General features: G+C 33.8%; 1 protein-coding gene across 3 annotated transcripts in view; it reads right to left on the bottom strand.

The window, feature by feature from the left end:
• NDUFS4 (NADH:ubiquinone oxidoreductase subunit S4) overlaps positions 1-25,826 on the bottom strand; it is a 115,904-nt gene that overhangs the window by 49,857 nt on the left and 40,221 nt on the right. For all 3 annotated transcript variants that reach the window (XM_045815365.2, XM_045815366.2, XM_087867900.1), the window contains exon 2: positions 20,405-20,483. In XM_045815365.2, coding sequence (XP_045671321.1) covers positions 20,405-20,483 — 79 coding nt within the window. The remainder of the gene's footprint in view (positions 1-20,404; positions 20,484-25,826) is intronic.

A 25,826-nucleotide genomic window follows, 5' to 3' on the forward strand; every position in this document is an offset into this window, starting at 1 on the left:
TGTTACCAGACTTGCTCTTGCATATAAAACTAGGGAAGTTTTTTTTTTAAGCTTTTATTTGTTTGTCAGAGAGAGAGAGCAAGCGAGCGTGAGAGCACAAGCAGGGGGAGTGGCAGGCAGAGGGAGAAGCAGGCTCCCCTGTCGAGCAAGGAGCCCAATGTGGGGCTCGATCCCCTGGGATCATGACCTGAGCCAAGGGCGTCCCAAAACTGGAAAAGTTATTTTAAGCAAATTTTCAGATATTGGACAACTGTATAGTAGGCAGAATCATACTGTAATCCCTGAAAGAAGAATTCATGATGTAGTCCTTAACTGTCTCAGCTTTATGCCTGGAAGCGCATGGCAGACAACTGTGAAGCCCAAGCAGAACATAGTGGTCTCAAAGCAGAGAAGGTAATCAGAGTTTAGGGCTGGTGAGGTAACAAACATTTGTGAAGCAAAGTTCTGAAGAGCAGCAATCAGGCAAGGTAAAAGGTATCCAAATTAGAAATGAAGTAAAATTATCTCTGTTCACAAATTTATAGGACTCCATATACACCCACAAAACCTGTTAGAGCTAACGTACAAGTTCAGCAAAGTGGCAGGATAAAAAAAATAATACACAAAACCTAGTTGTGTTTCTAAATGCTACCAATAAACAATATGAAAAGAAAATTAAGAAAAAAATCCATTTACAATTGTATCAAAAAGAATAAAATACCTGGGAATAAATTTAACCAAGAAGGTGATAGACATGTACACTGAAAACTACAAAACACTGCTTAAATAAATTAAAGAAGACAAAAATAAATGGAGGGAGATGAAAAGGCTGGGGCGCCTGGGTGGCTCAGTCGTTAAGCGTCTGCCTTTTGGCTCAGGGCGTGATCCCGGCATTCTGGGATCGAGCCCCAGTCAGGCTCCTACGCTGGGAGCCTGCTTCTTCCTCTCCCACTCCCCCTGCTTGTGTTCCCTCTCTCGCTGGCTGTCTCTCTGATAGATAGATAGATAGATAGATAGATAGATAGATAGATAGATAGATAAATGGAAAAACATGCCATATTCATGGACTGGAAGACTTTATTAATAAGATGATAGCACTACCCAAAACAATCTACAGATTCAATGCAAACTCTATCAAAATCTCAGTGATGTTTTCTGCAGAAAAAGAAAAATTCATCACAAAATTCATATGAAATTTCTGCTTCAAAACAAAAAAAGAACAAAGTTGGAGGATTAAAATGTTTTGATTTCAGAACTTACTACAAAGCTGTAGTATTTGAAATAGTGTGGTAATAAGGACAGTTATGGGCCAAGGAAAGAGAATAGACAGCCTCCAAATAAACTGCTGCATATATGGTCAACTGATTTTCAACAAGACTACCAACACCAGTTTCCTTCAAGGTTTATTAACAGTGAAGGGAGAACACCAAAGCAGAAAGGAGACTTTGGGTACCTTCCAGAGTGTGAGACTCAGCACCCCTCTTCCACTCCCTGAAGACCTTTCTCCCCTTCGACAAATATTGTATGATTCTACTCATTAAGAAGAACCAATGATAAGCCCACTCACAGAGACAGATAGTATAATAAAGGTTATCAGAGACGTGGGGAAGTGGGTCATGGGGAGTTATTATTTAATGGGTTCAGAGTTTCTGTCTGGGATCACGAAAAAGTTCTGGTAATAGATAGGTGATGGTTGCACATTTTAAATGAGCTTAAGGCCACTGAATTGTACACTTAAAAATGGCTAAAATGTTATGTATATCTACCACAATTAAAAAAAAAAAAAGAAAATGGAATGGCATCTTTAAAGTGTTAAAATAAAAACCTTCAACCTAGAAGAATAATGAGAAGGTTTTATGGACAGAACGTCCATAACATTCAGTGTCCCCTAGCCCCATAAATTCATGTATTAAAGGCTGAACCCCAAATATGATGGTATTTGGAGACATGATGGGCCTTTGGGAAGTAATTTGGGTTAGATGAGTGATGTCAGGTCCTTATAATGAGATTAGTACCCAAATAAGGAGAGAAACCTGAGCACCTGTTTGCTCACGCCCATCCACATGCTCACATTCACTCGCATTCTCTCTTCTCTCTCCCCTTCCCCTACCCTCTGCCATGTGAGGACAAGGTAAGAAAGCAGCCATCTCCAAGCTTTGGAGAGTGTCCTAACCAGAAAGCAACCAAGCTGGCATTTGGAGTTTAGACTTCTAGCCTCCAGAGCTATGAGAAAATTCTGTTATATATACCACTCAGTCTATGGTATTTTGTAATGGCAGCCTGAGTAAGGTCTTTCAAAAGCAGAGGCAAAATGAAGGAATTTCCAGATACACAGTGTTCAGAGATTTTGTCCCAATAGATCTGCACCATAAGAAGTGTTAATATGAAGTTCTTCAGACTGAAAGATACCAGATAGACATCTGTATCTATATGGAGGAATGAAGAACATCAAAAATAGTAAATTAGTGGGTAAATATAAAAGATTTTTCTCCTTGTTTCTTAGTTTCTTTAAAGATACTAAGATTGTTTAAAGCAATATTAATAATTTACTATGAGGCCTGCAACACATTTGGAAATAAGATGTATGTAAACATTAACACAAAGGACTAGTGTAACAGATGGAGGCAGTATTTCAAGGTTATGTCACATGTAAAGTGACATATTACTAGTTCATGCAGAATGCAAAAACTTAAGAATGCATATTGTAATCCCTAAAGGAACCACTAAAAAAAAAAAGAGGTACAGATAAAACATTGATACAGGAGATAAAATAGGTTTCTAAAAATGTATTGAATCTAAAATACAATGGAAAAAGGAAAGGTGGGGAAATTAGATGGGAATTAAAAGGCAGAGATCACACATTGACAGAGATATACTACATCAACAAAATGAAGAATAAAAGTTGTATGATCAACTCAATAGATGCAAAAAAGGCATTTAAAAACTCTCAACAAGTGAGTATAGAGGGAATATATCTCAACATAATAAAAGCCATGTGACAAGCCCACAGCTAACATCATACTCAATGGTGGAAAGCTGAAAGCTTTTCCTTTAAGATCAGAAACAAGACAATGATGCCCACTCTTGCCACTTCTGGTCAACATAGTACTGGAAGTCCTAGCCAGAGCAATTAGGCAAGAAAAAGATATAAAAGGCATCCCAACAGGAAAGGAAAAAGTAAAATGGTCACTGGTGATTGTCAGAGATGGGGACTGGAGTGAAATAATGGGTGAAGTTGTCCCTCCCTCACAAAAAAAAGAAAGAAAAGAGAAATCACATGGGAATTAAAAGGCAGAGATTGTCAAGCTAGGTAAAATAAAAGCAAGAGCCAAATATATACATATGCAAGTGACAAACTTTATTTATTTTTAAAGACTTTGCTTATTTGAGAGAGAGCACAAGTGATGGGGAGGATCAGAGAGAGAGAAGCAAATTCTCCGCTGAACAGTGAGCGTAACGCAGGGCTTGATCCCAGGACTCCAAGATCATGATCTGAGCCTAAGTTAGATGCTTAACCGACTGAGCCACCCAGGCATCCCTACGTGTGCAAGAGACAAACTTGAAATATAAGCTCACAAACAGGTTAAAAGTAAAGGGTTGAAATATGATGCACCATGCAAAACGGGAGCAGTTACATTAGTATCATCAAAGTAGACTCCAGAATAAGGATTAGTACCAGGAAAAGAGGAACGTTACATAAGGGATAAAAACATCAATTCATCAAGTACACATAACAGTTTTCAATGTTTATGCATCTAATAGCAGAGCTTCAAAATAAGTGAAACAAAAAAGTGACCAACATAAGAAACACACAAATTATAGGTTGAAATGTTAACACTACTCTCAGTAACTGAAAGAAGATATAGATAAATTAGGAAGGATGAAAAAAATTTGAACACTATTAACCCAACTTAAAACTCAACTGAAATTTATAGAATATAGAAAATTATAGAATATAGTTCCAAGTATACATGGAACATTCATCAAGGTAGGCCACACTTTGAACCATAAAAAAAAAAGTCTCAGGAAATTTCAAAACTGAATTCAGAGTGTGTTTTTGACTACGACAAAGCTAAATTAAATCAGAATCAATAATAATGTAGTTCACCAAATAAATGACAAAGAGAAGTACTATAGAAATTTTTAAGGATGATCACCCTGCAGTGTTCTGGAAAGGTGCTGTAATAAGAATGAGAAAGAATATAGACTGACATATAAAATAGGGAGAATGTTTCATATATAACATATATGAACATATATGAATTTCATATATAACAAACTCTGTTAAAATGTATTATAATAGTAATAGCAGTAGTACTGTTATGCATTTTATATATATATATTTATGATAGAAATCTCATCAACTTGCATATCCAGAAACTGATAGTACAATGATAGCTAACTTCATAACGTTGATCCTCAGAATGTACTAAACTCTAAAGTACTTTCAATGCATTTAAGTATTATGTGCTTTTCTTGTTTTCTAATTCTTAGACATATTAGGTAGAATCTGTTATACCCATGTGCCAGCGTCTGAAAGGCATCCATAGAACTGGACCACGTATGCTAGGAAAACAGCACAGGCTATGAAGAGGCATAACCCTAAAATTATATAGAGTTAATTAGTAAAAACCTCTAGAAGTATTCTGTATCAATTATCTTTAGGTATTAAAAAATATTTGAAGTATTAAAGATACTAGATTTAGTAATCCCACTCAAAGAATCAATCCTAAAAAAAAGATGTTATCAAAGATTAAACTTAGGTATGAAGTTGTTCATTCTAGCATTGTGTATAATTGTGAAAATTTTTAAATAATGGGAAGTGTAACAATAGATGTTATTATTGTATAGCCATACAATGGGAGACTATATATCCATTACAGTTATACCTTTGAATAATTTTAGAGATATTCACAATATAATGCAAATAAAATGAAAAAATAGGACATCAAACTATAAAGCATGATTTGTGTTATATATAAATACACTGAATGTTGGTGTATTTAAATATTCATATAAAAATGGAGTAATATCACCAAGACTGAAATTAAAGACAATTTTAATTTTCTTTGTACTTTTACATTTCCAGGTTGATATTTCTACAATGTACATATTTTACTGCTAAAATCAGTAAAGTTTTTAAATTACATAGAGTTTAATGACTGAATTTAATGTACAATAAAATGAATAAGGCCTTTAAAAACTTTTTTGGAATAATACTGTTTAAAATTCCCATTAAATATAGGTTATAAAAGACTAAAGAAATTTCTCATTGAAATGATAATTATATATCAATACATCTACACAACTGATTGTTAGAAACTATGTACTGAGACAGTAATATCAAAGATGATTAAGTAAAAATGCCACAGGCTGTTAGAAAAAGGCAAGTTACACAACAAAAATTATTAAATACACATACACATACACACACAAATAAACACAACTGATATATTAACCTAAGACCATTGTAACTGAGGTCAATATTTTGCTCCAAGATCCCCTAGCACTCAGTGTCTGAGTAGAAATGTGACTCAGAATAATATTCCAAATTACTTCAGATTCAGTTATGGATAACAATCATTAATTCCAGTTTGCTTCTCTCTTCATACAACTCCACATGGGGGGAGAGGGAAGAAAAGACCTTTCGTTGAATGATAAAATAAATAAGATATTGTATCTCTTCTTGTTTAATGTAGATATTCTCAATAAACTTCCAAAACAAATCCGAAAAGGTGTTTTCATTTTATAAGATGAGGACATGGAAGTTAAATAACTTGCTCAAAGTCTTAGAGCTAAAAGAAGGGATTTAAAGATCTAATGTTGTATCTATAAATCAGTCCACAGTCTTTCCAGTCTCTCACTAGGGTGAAAATGTCAAATAATATAATGTACAAATCATGGTGTTTCTTTTCCCAGTTAGTAAATGTCTTCAAAAATCTTATACATTCTCAAAGGGGGAAATAAGGCAATGAGAGAAGAAAAGCTATTAGAGGGTAGGGCCATCTCTGTCTCTCCTTTCTAGGTCTGGTTTAGTTCTCCCAGCATTTTGGGAGAAGGAAAGAAGAAAGAAGTAGGAAGAAAAAGGACAAAAGTAACAGAAATGTAGAAGAAAGGAGAGAAAGAGAGGAAGAACAGGAAGAGTAGAAGAGACATAAAGGACTGGAAAAAGGGAAAGAATGATAATGTATGTCCATAGCCGTATTTCTTTATAGCCAGTTGCTGAAAAGGGAAAATGACAGTGGTGAAGGAGAAACACAAGCAGTCAGAAAGACAGAGAGATGACTGCCAGCTTCAGAGACAGCAAAAATGAACAGAGAGTCACAAAGACAGACGAAATAGCTATACAAACACTGGAGAGAGAAACAAATCTCAAAAAGCAGAGAGAAAGAGGGAGAAAGGAAGGGCAGAGAGAGAGAGAGAGAGAGAGAGAGAAGTAGAGTCAAAGTTAAGATGAAGACAGACAACCATCACCACTGGCCCACACCATCAGGTGAAGCAAGGCACGGAAGCTTAAATGTATTTGGGGCTTTGTCAGCACCTACTTGGTGGACAGCAGCTCAGTTAATTTATCTTCCTTCACAGTGATGACAGATCTCCACTTTCTCTCTCTTTTTTGGGGGGTAAGGGGAGGGAGAGTGTGGCAGGGCCAGAGAGAGTGGAGAATTAGAAGAAAGAGATAAATTTATTATTTCAGGTCCCAATATGATCTTTAACAAAAAACATTTCAAATTCAGAAGATTCTTTTTAATAGGAAGAATCACTGAATTGTTAAACCATATGTAAAAAAATCTAAAATGCAAAGACAAAAACAAGGATCTTTTTTTAAGTGGATGTTAAAAATTCAATCAGTTGTAGAAAACTTCATGTAGGAAACTTAATGAAAACTATAAAAATTATTTCATGAACATCCAAAAAAAAGGCATAGGAGTGAATAAAAATGGGAACAAATGAACCACTTCCTTTGAGCTTCTCTGATCTTTAAGCATTACACCTAAGTAATTCTCAAGCTTTTTTGATCAATAAATCAGATCAAATCACTTTCCTACTTAAAACCCTAAAATGGCTTCCCATTATAATTAAGATAAAAATTCAAACTTCTTGCCACCAACCTAAAAATTGTACCTGATCCGGGGCGCCTGGGTGGCACAGCGGTTAAGTGTCTGCCTTCGGCTCGGGGCGTGATCCCGGCGTTCTGGGATCGAGCCCCACATCAGGCTCCTCCGCTATGAGCCTGCTTCTTCCTCTCCCACTCCCCCTGCTTGTGTTCCCTCTCTCGCTGGCTGTCTCTATCTCTGTCAAATGGATTAAAAAAAAAAAATTAAAAAAAAAATTGTACCTGATCCAATCCCTGCCTACCTCTTTGACCTCATTTTGTTTCACCTCCCTCTTCTCATTACGTCACTGCTTTCCCTCTCTTGACTACTACCAGCTGGTTTACACTTTGGAGCACGAGCTTCTTCCTCTGCCTGGTATGTTCTTCTTGGATTCTCACTTAGCCAACTCTTTCTCATCATTCAGATCTTGGTTCAAATATCGTACCTTCTCAAAATGGCTTGCTTTGATTGCCCTGTAAATAACCCCTATTCTACCCAAACCCCCAGTTACTCTCTATCCCATCACCTTGCTTTTTTTATATAACATTCATTAATCTATACATACATTAATTATTTAGAAAGTTGGCATATGCTTACACATGAGAATACAAGCTTTAAGGGCAACAATGTTGTTCCATATTTATATCTATATAGATGCTCAAATAATATATATAGGTGCTTAATAACGGTGCCATAGACATACATATATACATACATACATACACACACACATTCAAAAAATGGAATAAACAAATGATAAAGTACAGTAAGATTTTAAGCTATAAATAAGAGAGAAGTAAAAAAAAAAAAAAATCCCTTGCAGGATCTTCACAAACAACTACAGATTGTCATAGTTAAAAATTCCTAGCCCTAGGGGCGCCTGCGTGCTCAGTTGGTTAAGTGCTCAACTCTTGATTTAGGCTCAAGTCATGATCTCAGGGTTGTGAGATTGAGCCCTCTGGGGCTCTGTGCTGGAGGTGTAGCCTACTTAAGATTCTCTGTCTCCCTCTCCCTTTGCCCCTCCCCCTGCCTCCCTCTCTTAAAAAAAAATCATAAATATAAATAAATAAAAAGAAAACTAGCCCTAGAGCAGTTTTACTCTCTAAACACTCCAGGCACAGGCCTCATCAGCCGTATTTGAATGTTTAATATATTATGATGCTTATTGAACTAGGAACCTTATTTTAATTTCTTAGATGTCAAATCTCAAACTACTCAATTAGGTCTAAAAATCTTTTTAACTGACAGATTTTAATTATAATATACACTTAGTAGTCATTGTAATAGATGCAAATCTGTACACTAATCAGATCCTCAGTTCTTGAAATTACATTAGCGTTCTCAGGCCAACATATGTCCCATGTGTTGCTTAGAGAAAGCCAAGATCATTTTTTATACCTATTTTAGTGGAAGCATTAAAATTTAAAAAACCCACTCAGTTACTAATATGCAATATACTCAAAGCTGAAAGAAGTATTAAACATGAAACAGGAATGGAACAAAAAGCCTATTCATACACTCTTGAAAGTATGCCTTATGAAGAAGCAGAGTTTTGTGAAGACAGTACACTGCATACCATAAGGGTTCCATATCACTATCCTTTTTCAAACTTCCTCATCTTGTAAAACATGAATGATATTTGCAAGCTTGCAATGGTATTTTAAAGAGTTAGAATCAGCACAGACTAAGTCATATAAAATTAAAAAGCCTGAACATAGAAACAGAATAGTTTGCTAGTCTCAAATTCTGAGGTCTGCATTCTCTTTTCCTTTGCTCTAATTCTATTCCCTGAGATATATGAGATAAAGAGAAAAAAGTAACTACTATCAAAAGATGTTACTATTTTCTTCACTTCCTCTCACTTCTTCATTCTTTAAGAACTTACTATAATATGATGAACATCAGGCCTTAACAAGTTTGAAGCAGATATTTGGAGGAATGCTTGAGTTCTGCAATTATCTGGGTAAGCTGGACAATTAAAAAAGCAATAACTCTAAAAACAAAATACTCTTTCTACTACCAAATAAGCAACAATCAAACAACCCACCTATATTCAAACACAAAACATCATGTATCTACATATTCTGATACAAACACTGATGATTCTCCTCAATTATATTCAGTCAAATGAATTCCAAGGAGATAACATACAGCTTATGTACCTTTAATTCATTATAGAAAAACAGATAATGCATTTTCACATATAAATTGTATAATCTCTAAAATATGACCAAAAAATCTTAATCAAAATCCAAACAAGTAAAATATTATCAATTCTACTTTATTGAGAGCCAAAGCTCCTACATAATAACATGCAAGAATTTTAAATTCGTGAAAGCAAGTGTCAAGTACTACACACAATTTCCATACACAGCAGGTAGTAAAGCAAGAAAAGAACTGACACAGTAACTCTCCTTAAAAGAGACATACAATGGAGAACTGTTATACAGCCCTAGCATACTACAGATCTATGCATTAAAGATGTTGTGGCTATTAACAGTTTAAACCTTTACTGTATTTTGCTAATTGGTACATAGAACTTTAAAGCTTTTGAAAGATAAAACAGTCCAGTCAGTTCAATTCTCCAGCATTGTTCAAGTATTCCAAGTAGGAACAAAGAGGAAAATAAATCTGCTTTAATTGCTGAAGAATCACAGATAATAGAGATGGCTGAATACTGTAGAGGAAAGATCTTTTGTTCCTTAAACAATTTTAATATAGAAAGATCATTCTCTATTTTAAATTAAATGGTTCCTGCCTGCATAAAAATTATTAACATCCATTTCCTCTGTAAGCACGTAATAAGTACAAGTTTTATATAATGTGATAATATGTGAAAGTAACTTATTTTAATTAGGAGTGTTTCAGACAACAAAATTACATACATAATATAATTTTATTTAAAATAACTATATAATAAATGATTTGACTTGTTTTAATCAATATTAAATGTAAGAGTTAACTGAAGTTGTTTTAAAATTGATATGTTATTAACGAGAGTAGAAGTATTTCTATTTTAAATGATCAATTTACTCTATTTAGATAAATTTTCAGTAATTTAAGAGCATGTTTCATCTGTAAACATAAAAATAAGCTATTTTAACATCAGCCCATATGCTTAGGTATGTATGTCCTGTGACAGAAATATTAAATTCAATTTAATAACCTTCTAAACATATAAACAATCACTTAGTTGATTAATATTATTGGTACAAAATACATTTACTGATTAACTTATCTCAAATGTGTAGGAAGAACATTTACCTCTAAGCCCTACCGAATCTACATTTTTCATTACTTCACAGTTTTTTTTTCACAGCTTTTGATATTTTCCAAAATCAGTATCTCTTCCCCCTCCCTTCCCTTTCTCTCTCTCTCCATCTCCCCCACCCTCTCTCTCTCTCTCTCTCTCTCTCTCTCACACACACACACACACACACACACACACACACACACAGTGCCTTAAAAAAGGCCAATTAAAGAATGGCCATTTCACTATATAATTTACACTTCTAAATCATTAGTCATTACTTCTTTAGAATTTTAAGCAGTAGTATTGCTACAATTTTAAAGGCTATTCAACAATTTTTTTCAGTAGCTAAGGGGTAGTGTAAAACCATAGAAGTACATTGTAAAAAAAAAAAAACTATAGTTGTTTTTAAAACATAAAACTATATTGCAAACTAACATTTATATTTAGTCAATGCTTTTTCTCTTTTTATTTTAATAGTCTCATCTGAATTACAAGAATATAAATAAGCATCTGTAGACTGAAAAACACGAAGAAACATTATTCCATATTTAGTGAAAGTCTTAGAGAAAAAAAAACCCCACATGCTAAACTGCCACCATGGAAGGTTCTCAAAGACTGCTATTCTTTGATGTAAAATGAAATACTACTTAGTGAATAAAACATAAAAAACTCCTGTCTACCCTTCAAAGAGACATATCCTTTGACCCAGTGCTCCAGACTAAAGCCTTGAAATTTTTGCACAAGAATGCCGCGTGAGGAAAGTCCAGACAAAACAGACACTTGAGATGCTAGAAGGCTGTATAACCCCAAATGCAGACACTAGTCCTTCCAATAATCTAGCAGAGATAGCGCTGCCATGCACCAAAAGTAATCTCACCAAAAGAAAACTGACCCTCCCACCCCCACCCAAAAAAGCAAGCAGTCAAAGCAAATCTAAGCCTTTAACTTAGGTTTATCTTTTCGTGCTGGTCACCTCTTAAGGACTGATTTTTATTTCAAGTTTGCAGACTTATAAAAAGTTTTCATCTATAAACTTTTAATACATTAGGAAGAAACCAACATAAAACATAAAACAAATACTTGTGTAGCAAACATAATTGTTTCATTTCTGAAGGCTTGCAAACATCATTCATTTTTACAAATTTCTTAAAGCAAGTTCAAGCAATGAAAAAATTCTAAACCTATTAAAGTGACAAAAAAATTCTATTAAACAACTTCTTGCTGCTGACAGACACTTCTAAAACAGCAATATTATCATCCAGTTGACTGAGTGTGCTACTAATACCATGTACTTAATCAAACGGCAATTATATACAGCAAATTATCAGCAAGTAACAAAGCTTTAACTGCTGTGTTACTGCTCTTTGGAAGAAAATGTCAAGTAGTAAACAAATTTGTAACATTCAAAACATTGACTCTATTTTACATACACACCTTATTTTTAGAGATATAAATACAGACTACTTAAAATCTCCAAAATATATTAGGATCTTTCATTAATAGTGTATATTGCAATTTCTCAAGAAAAAGCTTTAAAATGATACCCATTCCACACCCCCCCGCAACTTGAGTTGTATTACAGACTGCTAAATAAAGTTTCCTTTTTCATATGCATTTGTGTTAAGGATGCATGGGTAACCATAATACTTTTGTTAAGATTTAAAACAGGTAGTACTTAATAGATTTTAAACAAAATAACTAAGCACCTAAAAGAAAACAAGCCATTCAAACTCACATATGTGCCTGGCACACACAAGTGCCCAAATATTTATTGAATAAATAAATGAAAAATGAAGAAAATATGTCAGCCAACATAATTTTACAAAATATACTAATGTACAAGCTATTAAAGCTCATTTCACATTTTTTATTAATAAACTGAAACAATTCTTACATATTATGAGGGTATTTTTCTACTTTTGTATATAGTTAATATAAGGTAAATAAAGAGGTAATAAAAATGATTAAAAACAAACAAAAAAACAAATCAAAGACATACCTACGGAGGTTTAATGTATGCTTTGGTTGTTTTGTGGGGGAGCACCTACACAAAATCTTTAAAGAGTACTGAAAATTTAACTTCTTTTTGTACACGTTCATGGGACTTTGGTTTTCATCAAATGCACTGAAAGGAGATGAAGGTAAGGTGGCATAAAAGAAGAAAAGTTACTCTCTTAATAAAGCACAAATGCAAAGACATTCTTTACCCAACCTCCATGGCACAGCAACTTCGGAAACAAAAACTAAGGACCAAAAAACCATTTGCAAGCTTCACTTACTATTTTTAGGAAGTATTTCATATTTGGAAATAATAATGGTGTAACCCACAAAAAGCTTTTTTTTTTTAACACTGAGCTTCTACATAAATGGACAAGATTATTTTAAAACGCTGTCATCTACTTTTGATATTCAAAATTTTACTAGTTCTTTTATCAGTAAATGAAAAAGTTTATGCAAAAGAGAAGACATTCTTAAGACTGACCAATTAGAAATTTACCATGTACTCTAACAAAAAATGTATTATTAACAGTAATCCAGGAAATAGAATTTTATTCTCTAAAGATTTTTTCTCTAGTATGTCAACACTGTATATAGTTCTAAAATTAGGGAACAGATTCTTTACATTAGAAAATGTCAGGCAGATTTACCCCCTCTACATTCTATGTCTTAAAAAGAAACGAGAAAACATGTTATCAATATACAACTGATGCCCAGAACAAAACATTTTATTAAATTTGGCCTGTCAGATGTGATAGCAGAAAAAAAAAAAAAATTTAAGCTTCATTTGATTAACATGCTGTTTGAGCTAATCTAAGAGTAAAAGTTAAAAATAAAAACAGCATATATTTAAGATGAAATAAACAAAATATGACTTGATAATAGTACGAATAAAAAAGGATCTTAGGTTTTAGCTCTCCATGAAATCCACACTAAGGAAGAAGTATGAGAACCTAAATTTTAAGTTGCTTTACTAGAACTGCTGAGATTAAAAGGAATAGAGGTAATAATCCCTCCCATACCCTGCACCATACATCTGGAGTATCATAAGAAATCCTGGCTACAACATTTAAAAAGGATTCAGTCAAACTGGGAAGTAATCAAGATAAAGAATTAACTGGAATTCATGTGAAATGAATCAAAGCCCTAGGGATGTTTAACTCAGAAAAGAGAAGACTTAGGATAATAACTATCAAACATTTTGGCCTCAGCACTCCCTTATATGCTTAAAAATTATTGAGACCCCAATGAGGTTTTATTTATAAGAGATATATCTATAGATACTTACCGTATAAGAAATTAAAATGGAAAAAATTTAAATATATACTTAAACTGATTATATATCTATATAAATAATATTATAATGAAAAGTAACTGTATTTTCAAAAACTAAGAGTGGCAATGATTTGCATTTTTGAAAATCTTTAATATCTACCTTAATAAAAGACAGCTGAATTCTAACATCTGTTCCTGAATTCAGACTGTTGTGCTAAGTTGTCTTGGTTTCAATAGATGAAGAAAATCCACCCTCAGATATGTAATTAGAAGAGAGCAATATTTTAATAGCCTCAATATTTTTTTTTTTTAAGATTTTTATTTATTTATTTATTTGACAGCGAGAGACAGACAGCCAGCAAGAGAGGGAACACAAGCAGGGGGAGTAGGAGAGGAAGAAGCAGGCTCCAGCAGGAGAGCCCGATGTGGGGCTCAATCCCAGAACTGCAGGATCACACCCTGAGCCGAAGGCAGACGCTTAACAACTGAGCCACCCAGGCGCCCCTAGCCTCAATATTTTCATACCCCGTTACATTAAGTCCATTGTTCTTTCTTGCACTTTAAATGAAATTTCACCAATGCATGATTTTATAATATCATACACTGGTCATATGGAAAATACTATTTCATAGAGGTATGCACATCTTCCAATTGTTAGCATATTTCATTACACAATATTTTAAAAATTTAATACCACCACCAATCCTATTAGAACAGTCTTTAAGTATTGGAAAGATGTCAAGCTCAATCAGATTAAATGGTAGAATCAAGTTCTACAAAAATTCTGATTTTCACTTGAAAGCTTGCAGTTTACCACTGGCAACACTTCTTGAAATTAGTTTTTGAGAAAATGTCTTCCATGTACTGAAAATTGAATAACCATCATTTGCCTGTCATCTGTTACTGTTTTTTCACTTAAAAGGTGTTCCATGAAAAATGTGACTAAGTTCAGTTTCCAACAGCAACTCAACCATACAGGTGCTCTGCTTGAGACAACAGTAGTACTTTAGTATGCACCAAAAGTGTTTTATGCATATGACTTCTGTTTTGTTACATGGAACATAAAAAGATGTTTATGCAGCACTGAAATTTTTTAAAGTAATAATTTTTGCTGCGATTCATCAAGGACATTAAGTGAAACTGGGTTTTTTTTAATCATGAATGCAAGAAAGCAAAGAATAAAATGACTAGTAGCACAGATGTACGAAAATTGCTTTTGTACCTTAAATGTCAATGTCAACACATCTTTGTATAACTTTTAAAACAGTCTGATTTGTGGACTCTTATGAGGGTCTTGGGCCACCCCCCACCTCTACCCTGCCCAGACCACTCTTTGAGAACCACTGAGTTAGGATGACCAAAGAGCTGTTTTCAAATACACAGAAGGCTGTCATGTAGAAAATGGCATGCCCTGTATATTAGGGCAGACCTTGAACCAATGGATATTAGTTATAAAGAAGCAGATTAGTGGGGCACCTGGGTGGCTCAGTTGGTTAAGCGTCTGCCTTCAGCTCATGTCAGATCCCAGGGCCCTGGGATACAGCCCCGCATCGGGCTCCTTGCTTGGCCGGGAGCCTGCTTCTTTCTCCCTCTCCTCCCCACTCATGCTTTCTCTCACTATCTCTCCCTCTCAAATAAATAAAATCTTAAAAGGGGGGGGAGCAGATTAACACCAAATTAAGAAACAATCTTTTCCCCTTTTAAAAAAGTGAGATGTAGTTTATAAACAAAAAAAAAATTATCCTTTAAAGCTTACAGTTCTATGGTTTTTTTTAAACAAATGAATATAAATGAGGGTTTTATGGGGCCCCTGGGTGGCTCAGTCGATAAAGCATCTGCTTTCGGCTCAGGTCATGATCCCAGGATCCTGGGATCTAGTCCTGTATGGTATCGGGCTCCCTGCTCAGCAGGGGGTGCTTCTCCTTCACCCTCTGTGCTCTCTCTCTCAAGTAAATACATAAAATCTTGAAAAAACAAAAACAAATAAGAATTTTGAAAAAAGAATCAATGCATAATCAAGAAACAGAACAGTTCCATCACCTCCCCCCCCAAATTTCCTAATGCCCTTTTTAGTATATTCTGCCTCCTACATCCAACCTTGACAAAGTGATCAATTTTCTATCCCTAGAGTTCTGCCTGTCCTAGAATGTCAAATAAATGGAATCACACAGTAGGTAGCCTGTGAGGCTTCTTTTACTTAATATATGCACTGGAGATTCATCCAGGTTTGTTATTAACTGGTAAGTAAAAGTTTATTGTCTAGAGGTACTGAAGTATAGCTGGGGTGTTTCCAGTTATTGGAATTATGAATAAAGCTATTAAAAACACTTGTGTGCAGGATTCTGTGTGAACACAAGATTTCATTTCACTTGAGTAAATATTGAGAAGTGAGACTGCTAGCTTATATGGTAAGTGTATATTTAACTCTATAATAAACTACCGCACTGTATTCCAAAATGGCTGTCATTTTGCATTCCCATCAGCACTGTATGAGAGTTGCAGTAGGTCTGCGTCCTTGTCAGTATTCCGTATGGTCAATATTTTTAAGCCACTCAGATAAATGTACAGTGGTATCTCTGCAGTTTTAATATTCATTTCCATGATTACTAATGAAGTGGAACATCTTTTTTTACGCTCATTTGCCATCTGAATATTTTCTGGGTAAAGTGCTCATTTTTATTTGAGTTAATGTATTATTTAGTTGTAGTGTTGTTGATTTTCTGGATACAACTCCTTTATCAGAAATGTGTTTCATAAATATTTTCTCCCAATCTGTGCGTTGTCTTTTCATTCTCTTAACAATCTCTTTCAAAGACCAGAAATTTTTGACTGTAAGGAAACCCAACTTCATAATTTTTTTTTTAAAGTAGGCTCCACACCCAGCATGGAGCCCAATGTGGGGCTTGAACTTATGACCCTGCCATGAAGACCTGAGCTGAGATCAAGAGTCAGACACTTAACCAATTGCACTTAGGTTTGTATCTATAAAATATGGGGCACCTGGGTGGCTCAGTCGGTTAAGTGTCTGCCTTCGACTCAAGTCAGGACCCCAGGGTTCCAGGATCAAGGCCCACGTTGGGCTCCCTGCTCAGCAGGGAGTCTGCTTCTCCCTCCCTTTCTGCCCCTCCCCCAGCTTGTGCTCTCACTCGCTCACTCACTCTCTGTCTCTCAAATAAAATCTTTAAAAATAAATAAATAAAATATATGTCTAACCCAAAATTACAAAGAGTTTGTCCTACATTCTCTTCTAGAAGTATTATAATTTTTAGTTTTACATTTAGAACTATGAGTTTACATTTAGAACTCTGAGTTAATTTTTGCATATGGTACAAAGTATGGACGAAGGGTTTTTTGTTTTGTTTTGCATTTGACTATACAATTGTTCCATCTTCATTTGTTGAAAAGACTATTTTTTTCTCAGTAAGAAATAGCTTTCTAATAATTATGGCTGATTAATAATATAAAGAGTAGCCTCAAAAGAAATGAGTACCAGTTAACTGGAAATTTTTTGAACAGAAGTTTGAGAACAAGTTGTTCAGTCTAATAAAAAAGGATAGAAGATTAAATTATTTTTCCAAATCTCACTCTATGAAGTCCCCCAAGAAAACTGTCTTGGAGAAGGCTTACAAGTCTTCCTTCATGTTCCTAACCCTTACCCTCCAGCAATTCAGCTTTTATCTAGTTAATCACTTACCGGATTTCCCCATAAAATTTCTCTTGAATAAAAAGCTGAACAAACTTTTAAATGAAAAATAACCGGATTCAGTAATATAACTAGGTAACATCTAATGTTATCCTCTGGTTTTAAACTCCTAGGACCCATTTTCCAAAAACCACAAAACTTTATCCCCAACTAAGTTTAGTCCATGTGCTTAAGCCCTGGGCTATAACAGGAATCACCTATATTAATTTTAATGTATTATGTAAGAATATCCCATAGAAATCATGATAATGGCCAATTCTCTTACCTTACAATTAAGATTCTTTCTTTTATCCAATATCAGGTACAAATATAATAGTAATCTAGTGCTGAGTAGTTAATTAAAATGGTATACTTGGCTAATAAATTGGTTTACATTACATAATATCGATGTGAAAATGCTGTTTCCACATCTCCTTCTAAAATACTTATATTCACTTCACATTTTGAAATATTTTTATCATTAATGTTGATATACAGTAGATCCCCCACTCCTGCACCACCCCATCCACAGTTTTGCTTTCTGCAGTTTTGGTTACCCATAGTCAACCACCGTCTGGAAACTAATGATTCTCCTTCTAACATATCTATCTGAAGGTCAATAGTAGCCTAACACTAGTTCACAATGCTTACATCATTCACCTGACTTCATCTTATCACGTAGGCATTTTACATCACAAGGGTGAGTACAGTCCAATAAAACATTTTGAGAGAGATCACATTCACATAACTTTTATTAGAGTATATTGTTATAATTATTCCATTTTATTGTTGTTAATCTCTTACTGTGCCTAATTCGTAAATTAAACTTTATCATAGATATGTATATATAGATAAAACATAGCATATATAGTACTATCCGTGGCTTCAGGCATCCACTGGGGGTCTTGGAACATACCCCTGTGGATAAGGGCTGGGGGGGTTACTATATATTTTTATAATAATTTTTGTTCAAAATGCAAACATAATCAACTCCAATTGCTCAATATTTCTGGAAGTACCCTTCAGCCATTTGTCTTGTCATTATGCTATCAACTGAACCTTTCATCAAGTAGGTAGTGTGTGGAAACAAAAAGACCTGAAACCCCTATCAACATTATGTTACCTATTTGATTATCTAATATTTGCATTTTAATATAAACCTAAACGAATGGTTAAAACTCATGTTTGAAAATTACCTATGGGTTTCAGTTATCTGTTTAAATATTACTTCAGTAGCTATGAATAATTTATAAGTAAGACTTGAACTGATTTCAGCTGGAACAGACATTTTGACTAATACACTTCAAGAAAGACATAACAAAGCTGGAAAAAATCTAAACAGGGCAACAAAATTCACTGAAAGTATGCAACTGATTTAATGAGATAAAAAACAAAACTCAAAGCAGTCTGTATACCTCTCTGGTATGATTCACACCACCTTGTTTAGAGAACTAGATTGCTACCTCGCTTATTCCTCAAACTAGAAAGAAGAGAACTTAAAAGCATTACTAATTCTACAAAACTTGAAAATCTTATAAAGAGTAAACCCCACAATATTACAACAAGAAGAAAATTTCTTGGGGTTTAAAAGATGGTCACTGGAAAAATTAAAATAGTACCCTCATTAATTAATCAATGCATGGCATGTGTAAATCATCCTCCTCTTACACTCAAACCTGTCTCACTTCTTTTATACTTGACTAAGTAAGCAAGTGTTGTTTGATTAATATTTGAAGAAGAAGTAGAGGGTCCCTGGATAAGAGCTAGGGGATTGGTGAAAAGCATCTAGGCTGAGTGAACTGGAATGTGAATGCCCTGAAGCAGGGAAAGGAACAGCAAGTTCCGGGCTCGGTGTGGCTGGAGCACAGTGTATATAACACAGTGGTATAAGATAAACCCTAGAGAGGAAGGCAGGACTTTAATCACGCAAGACCTCAAAACCCATGTAAGGATTTTAATGTTTACTTTTAGGTCAGTAAGAAAACCAATGGATCATACACAAGAAGTGACAAAACCAGTGTTTAAATGACAATTCTGCTTATCCTTTGGAAAATGAATTAAAGGAAGATTAAAGTATCTATATAGATCAATTTAAAAACTACTGCAGCAATCTAGGTGAAAGATGATGGTAGCCTAGACTAGGATGATGCCAATGTCAGCAAGCAGATCTAAGAGACAGTTTAAAGATAAAACTAACCAGCTTTAAGCATAAGATCGGAGTTTTCCAAACTACCTATCCATTGTCTGTCTGTTTACTCACCTATTTATATATCTGTTTATATCTTTAGTGGTATAAACAGTGTTTAGATCTTTAAGTGTGATCTATTAAATTATGCTTACAGAGTCAAAACTGAGTGATAAAAGAATGTACAACCAGAAGAAGAGTAGTTAAGAAACATACCCATCCATCTGATAATGGTAAACCAGATAAAAAAATGAAAAAGCACGTTTATACTATTACACATTTTTACAAGTCTTAGACATTACAAAATTTATGCTATTTTACAATATAAACATAAATAATAAGTTACCTCTAAAGTAACATCACACATAGAAAAAATGTTTAAGTGATGGTTACCATAATTCTATCCACTACTAACAGAATATTATTTATTTGTTGCTAGTTGTAATCTCTCATGCATAATGTAGAAATGTAACATGTGTGTGTACACACACATATATCCATACAGTAACAACAACAATTGGTTCCATAGAAACCCAATATACTTAAGTTTAGGTACTACCTGGTTAAGTGTCTTACAACTTAATTAAACAGGAGTATAGTGAGAAAAAAAACTATACATATTCATTTATATTTATATTCATGTTCAATTCATATTCATTAATTTAAAATGTTCTGATTGCTACTTATCAACACCACAAAAATGAAGCTTTTTGTAATTTTAATCTCTTAATATCTGCATATGACTTAATATTGTGTATAATGCTTAACCAAATTATATTTTTGTAATGAATATTTTCTCTTATAATTACATACAATCTAGAAATTCAAATTCAAATCACTCTCCTGGAAGAACCCAAAACACCATTCTGAAAAGCTATTGTACAAAAAGAACCCTGAAGGCAGAATCATAGCCGTGTATAATAGAAAATTCTTACCAATTTTTCATCAACTGTTATGAGTTGCATGTCTCGAGCTTGGTCCTGGGCCAACCTCCATGTGGAAGTGCTTAGCAACCTGCAGTGCAAGACTTTAAGTTAAAAAATGATCCATGCAATGAGAAAAGAGAGGCAGACAAATCTTACATAAATGAGCTACTTTAACAATATCTGTCTTATAAAACAAAAAAGAATAGAAAGAAAGAGAAGAGGGCACAAAAATCCTTTTTCTCCCCAATTAGTTCTGTCTGCTGAGTTTTTGGCAGACTCACTTAGGAGTTCACAACAGGCTGCACTTCATGTCAGTCTATAGGCTCTCTGTCACAGAAAGGCCATCAGTGACAAGTACCATCTCCATGAGTGTACAGTAGCTAGTCTGCCACTACCAGGAAGAAAAATGCAAAGCTGTATCAACCCTTCAGAAATGCAAAGCTATATCAATCCTTCTGGAATGCTGATTCCTAAATGACCACATCAGAAAGAAAAAGAAAACTCTCAATCATATTCTTCATGGCCGAAAATAATATTATAGAATTTAATTATATAATGTTAACAAAGTTTCTTCACTCTAATTTCAAAACGAAAGTAGTTTAAATAGAAATGATTTCTACGATCATGTTAACTAATGTTATTAGTTTAGTCCTGTATCCCATTCACAGAATTGAAGAAAGTCTAAAGAGTGAAAAACAGAAATATTAAGTAAGAAATAAAATGGTCACTGAATCTAGCTCCTTTATATTAGCATCATCTGACCCTCATTCCAAAGAAATTACTTAAAGCTATCAGGTTTGTTTGTCTGACGTCATATAAACACCATACTCTATACTAATTAAAAGTCATACTGTCACTGTTTGTTAAATTTAACATTTTACATTTTCCAAATTATTAAGCCAACCTAAGTAGATTTCTCTTTAGAAAATTAGCTTATACAATCATGACTCAAACTTCAAAACCAACAGAATATACAGTATTAAGTTCTTTCTTCTCTATTTCCTTTAAAGAATTTATTTATTTATATGAGAGAAAGAGAGAACAAACACAAGCTGGGGGAAAGGGCAGAGGGAGAGCAATCCCAGGACTCTAGGATCAGGACCTGAGCCGAAGGCAGACGCTTAACCAACTGAGCCACACAGGTGTCCCAAGTGCGTTCTTCTTGAAATGAAGTAAAACCTCTATCATAATTTTGACACAACATGAACACTAATATTTGATGCAAAACCTCAAGCAAAAGTTCAACTTTCAACAGCTATGGTGTACACAGCTTTAGAGAAAATCTACCTACTAATGGCATAATTTAAAGATAACTGATAATACAAAAGGCTTTTTTGTTTATATATATATTTTAAAAATCTGTCAGTTATTTCCCCAAATTAATATAATTCCTTACTACTTTAAATACCCTGCTCAGAAATACATATACACAAAATACATCTATATGGAAATTATTTTAAATTATTTATACAAACAGTTAAAATACATGTGTTGGTTGTTATACTAAAGGAGTATAATTAGCACTTTTTAAAATCTATTTACTCTGGAAATCATTAAGACCAATAATATGACAATAAAAACATTCTGAATACTCTTCACCAAATCAATATATTATAAGAAAAAAATCAGGCAATGATAAGGGAACTCAGGAGAACTTCAAATATGGAAATATTAAAAAACGTACTACATTTCAAGAAAATGAAGCTGTAGGGTTCCTCTCATGAAGAGAAGTGCTAGATTAAAACTTCAAAGTTTTCTACATAGATTAAAACTCTATAATCCATGAAGTGTGTAACTTCGGATTACACAGTGAATATGATTTAAACAATTTTCTCTTAAATTGTACAATAAAATCTTATTGTATATTAGTCATAAACTAAAGCAAATTTTTAGAAGCATATATAAAGATGTATTTTTAAAGTTTTAGATTTATCTCCAACTAATCAGAAGAATGAAGCTATATATCACTTTCTGAAAACAGATAACTTTTATAAACAGATACATAGATGAAAAACCATCTCATATTTTTATCATGCTGTATATAAAAGACAACACAATAAAAAAGTGACAAAAGATGTTAAGTAAAACAATCCCATGAGAAAGAGTTAAAAATCACAATTAAAACTTTTTGTAAGAAAAAACTTTAAAGATAGGCTAGATTGCAAAGTAATCATAAATAGAAATTTTTATTATTTGAAAATATATATTCATAGAATTTATCACAGAAAATTTTGCCTAAGAAAGCACACATAATATGTGCATATATATATATGTGTGTTTATGTGTGTGTAGGTTTCACTGGGTCATGTGCAAAGTAACTGCTCCCTAATCACGGAAACAGCAATTATTTTTAAAAAACCAAATCTCGGATGTAGAGAAAAATTTTCCTCCGATTATAAATAGTTAAGGTAGCAACAGAGATCTAGAGTCAATTACAAACACAGCATTTAATTAATTATACCTACAAAATATAAGCTACAGTTAATTTTAGATTAAATGTAAATTATATAGCAAATATCTATTTGCTGATTAGCCTTTAAAGAATGTTACATCAGTAAATTGGTAGCAGTAAATGAAGTGTTTATTAATAATATAAGAATATAAAAACATTAAACAAGAAATAAAACCTAGAAAGTATACAGGAAAAAATGACAGAAAATATAAAAACTTCTAAACCAAAGATACTATAAAAGAAGATGAAAGATAACGAACAAGGAGAAAATATTTACAATATAAAACAGTAAGGACCAAAATACAGGTAAAAGAACTCCTAGAAATCAGTAAGTAGGGATAATTCTTTATTTTTTTTTTAAGTAATCTCTACACCCAACATGGGGCTAGAACTCTTGACCCCAAGATCAAGATTCACAATGCTCTACTGACTAAATTAGCCAAAGTAGAGATACATCTTAAATTTCAAGAGGGAGTCACACAACCAAAAAACCAATTGCCTAATTAAAACTGGGTAAAGGATGGAAAAGGACTTGAATGACGTTTACCCAAAGATCTATATGTAGCCAATAGTACATAAAGAGATGCTCGACATTACTAATTGTTAGAGAAATGTAAATCAAAACTACAATGAGATATGACTTCATACCTATTAGGATGGTTATCAAAAAAATAAGTGTTGGTGGGATGTAAAAAAGGAGAAAATAGTGCATTTCTGATGGGAATGTAAAATCATGCAGTGTTGCTATGGAAAGTTCCTTAAAAAATTTTAGGCAGTTCCTTAAAAAAATTACACACAGAATTACATGATTCAGCAATTCCACTTCTGGATATATACCCAAAAGAATTAAAAACAGGAACTCAGGGGCGCCTGGGTAGCGCAGTCGTTAAAGCGTCTGCCTTCGGCTCAGGGCGTGATCCTGGTGATCCGGGATCGAGTCCCACATCAGGCTCTTCCGCTATGAGCCTGCTTCTTCCTCTCCCACTCCCCCTGCTGTGTTCCCTCTCTCGCTGGCTGTCTCTCTGTCACATAAATAAATAAAATCTTTAAAAAAAAAAAAAAAAAAAAACAGGAACTCAAATAGGTATTTGTACACCCATGTTCCTAATAGCACAATTCCCAATAGCTAAAGACAAAAATTGCCAAAATATTAATAATCTTATGTTATTGGGCAATGTATTACAACACTTAAAAGTATACATGTAGAAATGATTAATACGTAATCATCAGTAAATAAGTAGCAATTTGAACTTTGCTATTTGGTACCTATTTTTTGGAAATTAGAAAATTTATTTGCCTCATAAACTTGCCTTTCTGTCTACCCACCTGTTGTCTTAAGTGGCCTTTTCACATTTCCAGGTTTCTTAGGGGTCAACTTTAATTCTGAGCCCAAAGGATAAACTATGAGGGCTGTGATTATTATTATCAATTACCATTAAACTGAGCAAGCCATTTATTATATCTAGTTTTTCTGTACAAGTTTCCCATAAGAAAATGAGATATCCTGGAAATGGAAAACAAGAGATCTTATTTCTAACTCTGGTTTTAGTACCTACTATTTCTGTCTATGAGCAAATCACTTACCCTTTCTGCACCTCAATTTCATTCTTTGTAAATTTGTAAAATGAGGACTTGTTGCTCTGAAGTTTCTTTTACTGATGAGTCTCGGTGATTCTAACAACTGGAACTGAGTATAGTTCTACTTCGTTTTAATAATCCCTTATGGAAATGCTATGTAATAATAACTCATAATCTGTTTTTCTTTAAAACCTCAAAGAGTTAAAACTTTCAAAATCATATATACCACATTTGTTTATCCATTTATCTGTTGATGAACATTAAGGTTGTTTCTGGTAATGACATTCATGTGCACGTTTTTGTGGGGACATAAGCTTGCAACTCATTTAGGTAACCACTTAGGAACACAACTGCTGAACTGTATACTGAGACCATGTTTAGCTTTGTAAAAAACTGCCAAACTGTATTCCAAAGTGGCTGTACCACTTGTGTTCCCACTAGCGTGAATGAGACTCTCTGTTGCTCCACATCCTTGTCAGTATTTTGGTGTTGTTGGTTTTTTCTATTTTAGCCATTCTAATAGGTGTGTAGTGGCATCTCACTGTTTTGAGTTTTCAATTCCCTGATGAAATATGATGTGGAAAACCTTGTCATATGCTTATTTGCCATCTGTATATCATCTTTGGTGAGGTGTCTGTTCAGACCTTTTGCCTATTTTTTAAATGGGTTGTTTTCTTGTTGAGTATGAAGAGTTCTTTGTATATTGTAGATACAAGTTCTTCATCAGATATGTGTTTTGCAAATATTTTCCTCCAGTCTGTGCTTGTCTTTTCATTGTTTTAAAGTATCCTCCACAGAGCAGAAGCTTTTTAATTTTAATGAAGTCCAACTCATCTATTTTTTCCTTCATAGACTTTGCTTTTGGTGTTGTATCTTAAAACTCAGAAGCAAACCAAGGTACCTAGAGTTTTATGTTACTTTCTAGAAGCTTGATAGTTTTGCTTCTTACTTACGTTTAGGTCTGTGATCCATTTTGAGTCAATTTTTGTGAAAGGTGTAAGGTCAGTGTATAAATTCGTTTTTTTTGCATGTGGATATATTCCAGTTCCACTTAATGAAAAGATTATTCTTTCTCCACTGGATTGTCTTGTTTCTATCTCAGAGATCAGTTGACTATATTTGAGTTGTCTGTTTCTGGGCTATTGGTTATGTTCTATTGATCTATTTGTCTATTCTTCACCAATTCCACACTGTCTTGATTACCATAGCTGTGTACTAAAGTCAGTACCATTCCTCTGACTTTGTTACTCTTCTTCACTACTACATTGAATATTTGGGGTCTTTTGCCTTTCTATATAAGCTTAGAATCAGTTTCTTGACATTCACAAAGTAGTTGGCTGAGGTTCTGACTGAGACTGTTGAATTAAGTTTGGAAGAACTGGCATCTTAACAATATTGAGT

Source organism: Ursus americanus, chromosome 15 (assembly GCF_024610735.1).
Source record: "Ursus americanus isolate L20-20 chromosome 15, mUrsAme1.1.p, whole genome shotgun sequence".
Lineage (NCBI taxonomy): Eukaryota > Metazoa > Chordata > Mammalia > Carnivora > Ursidae > Ursus > Ursus americanus.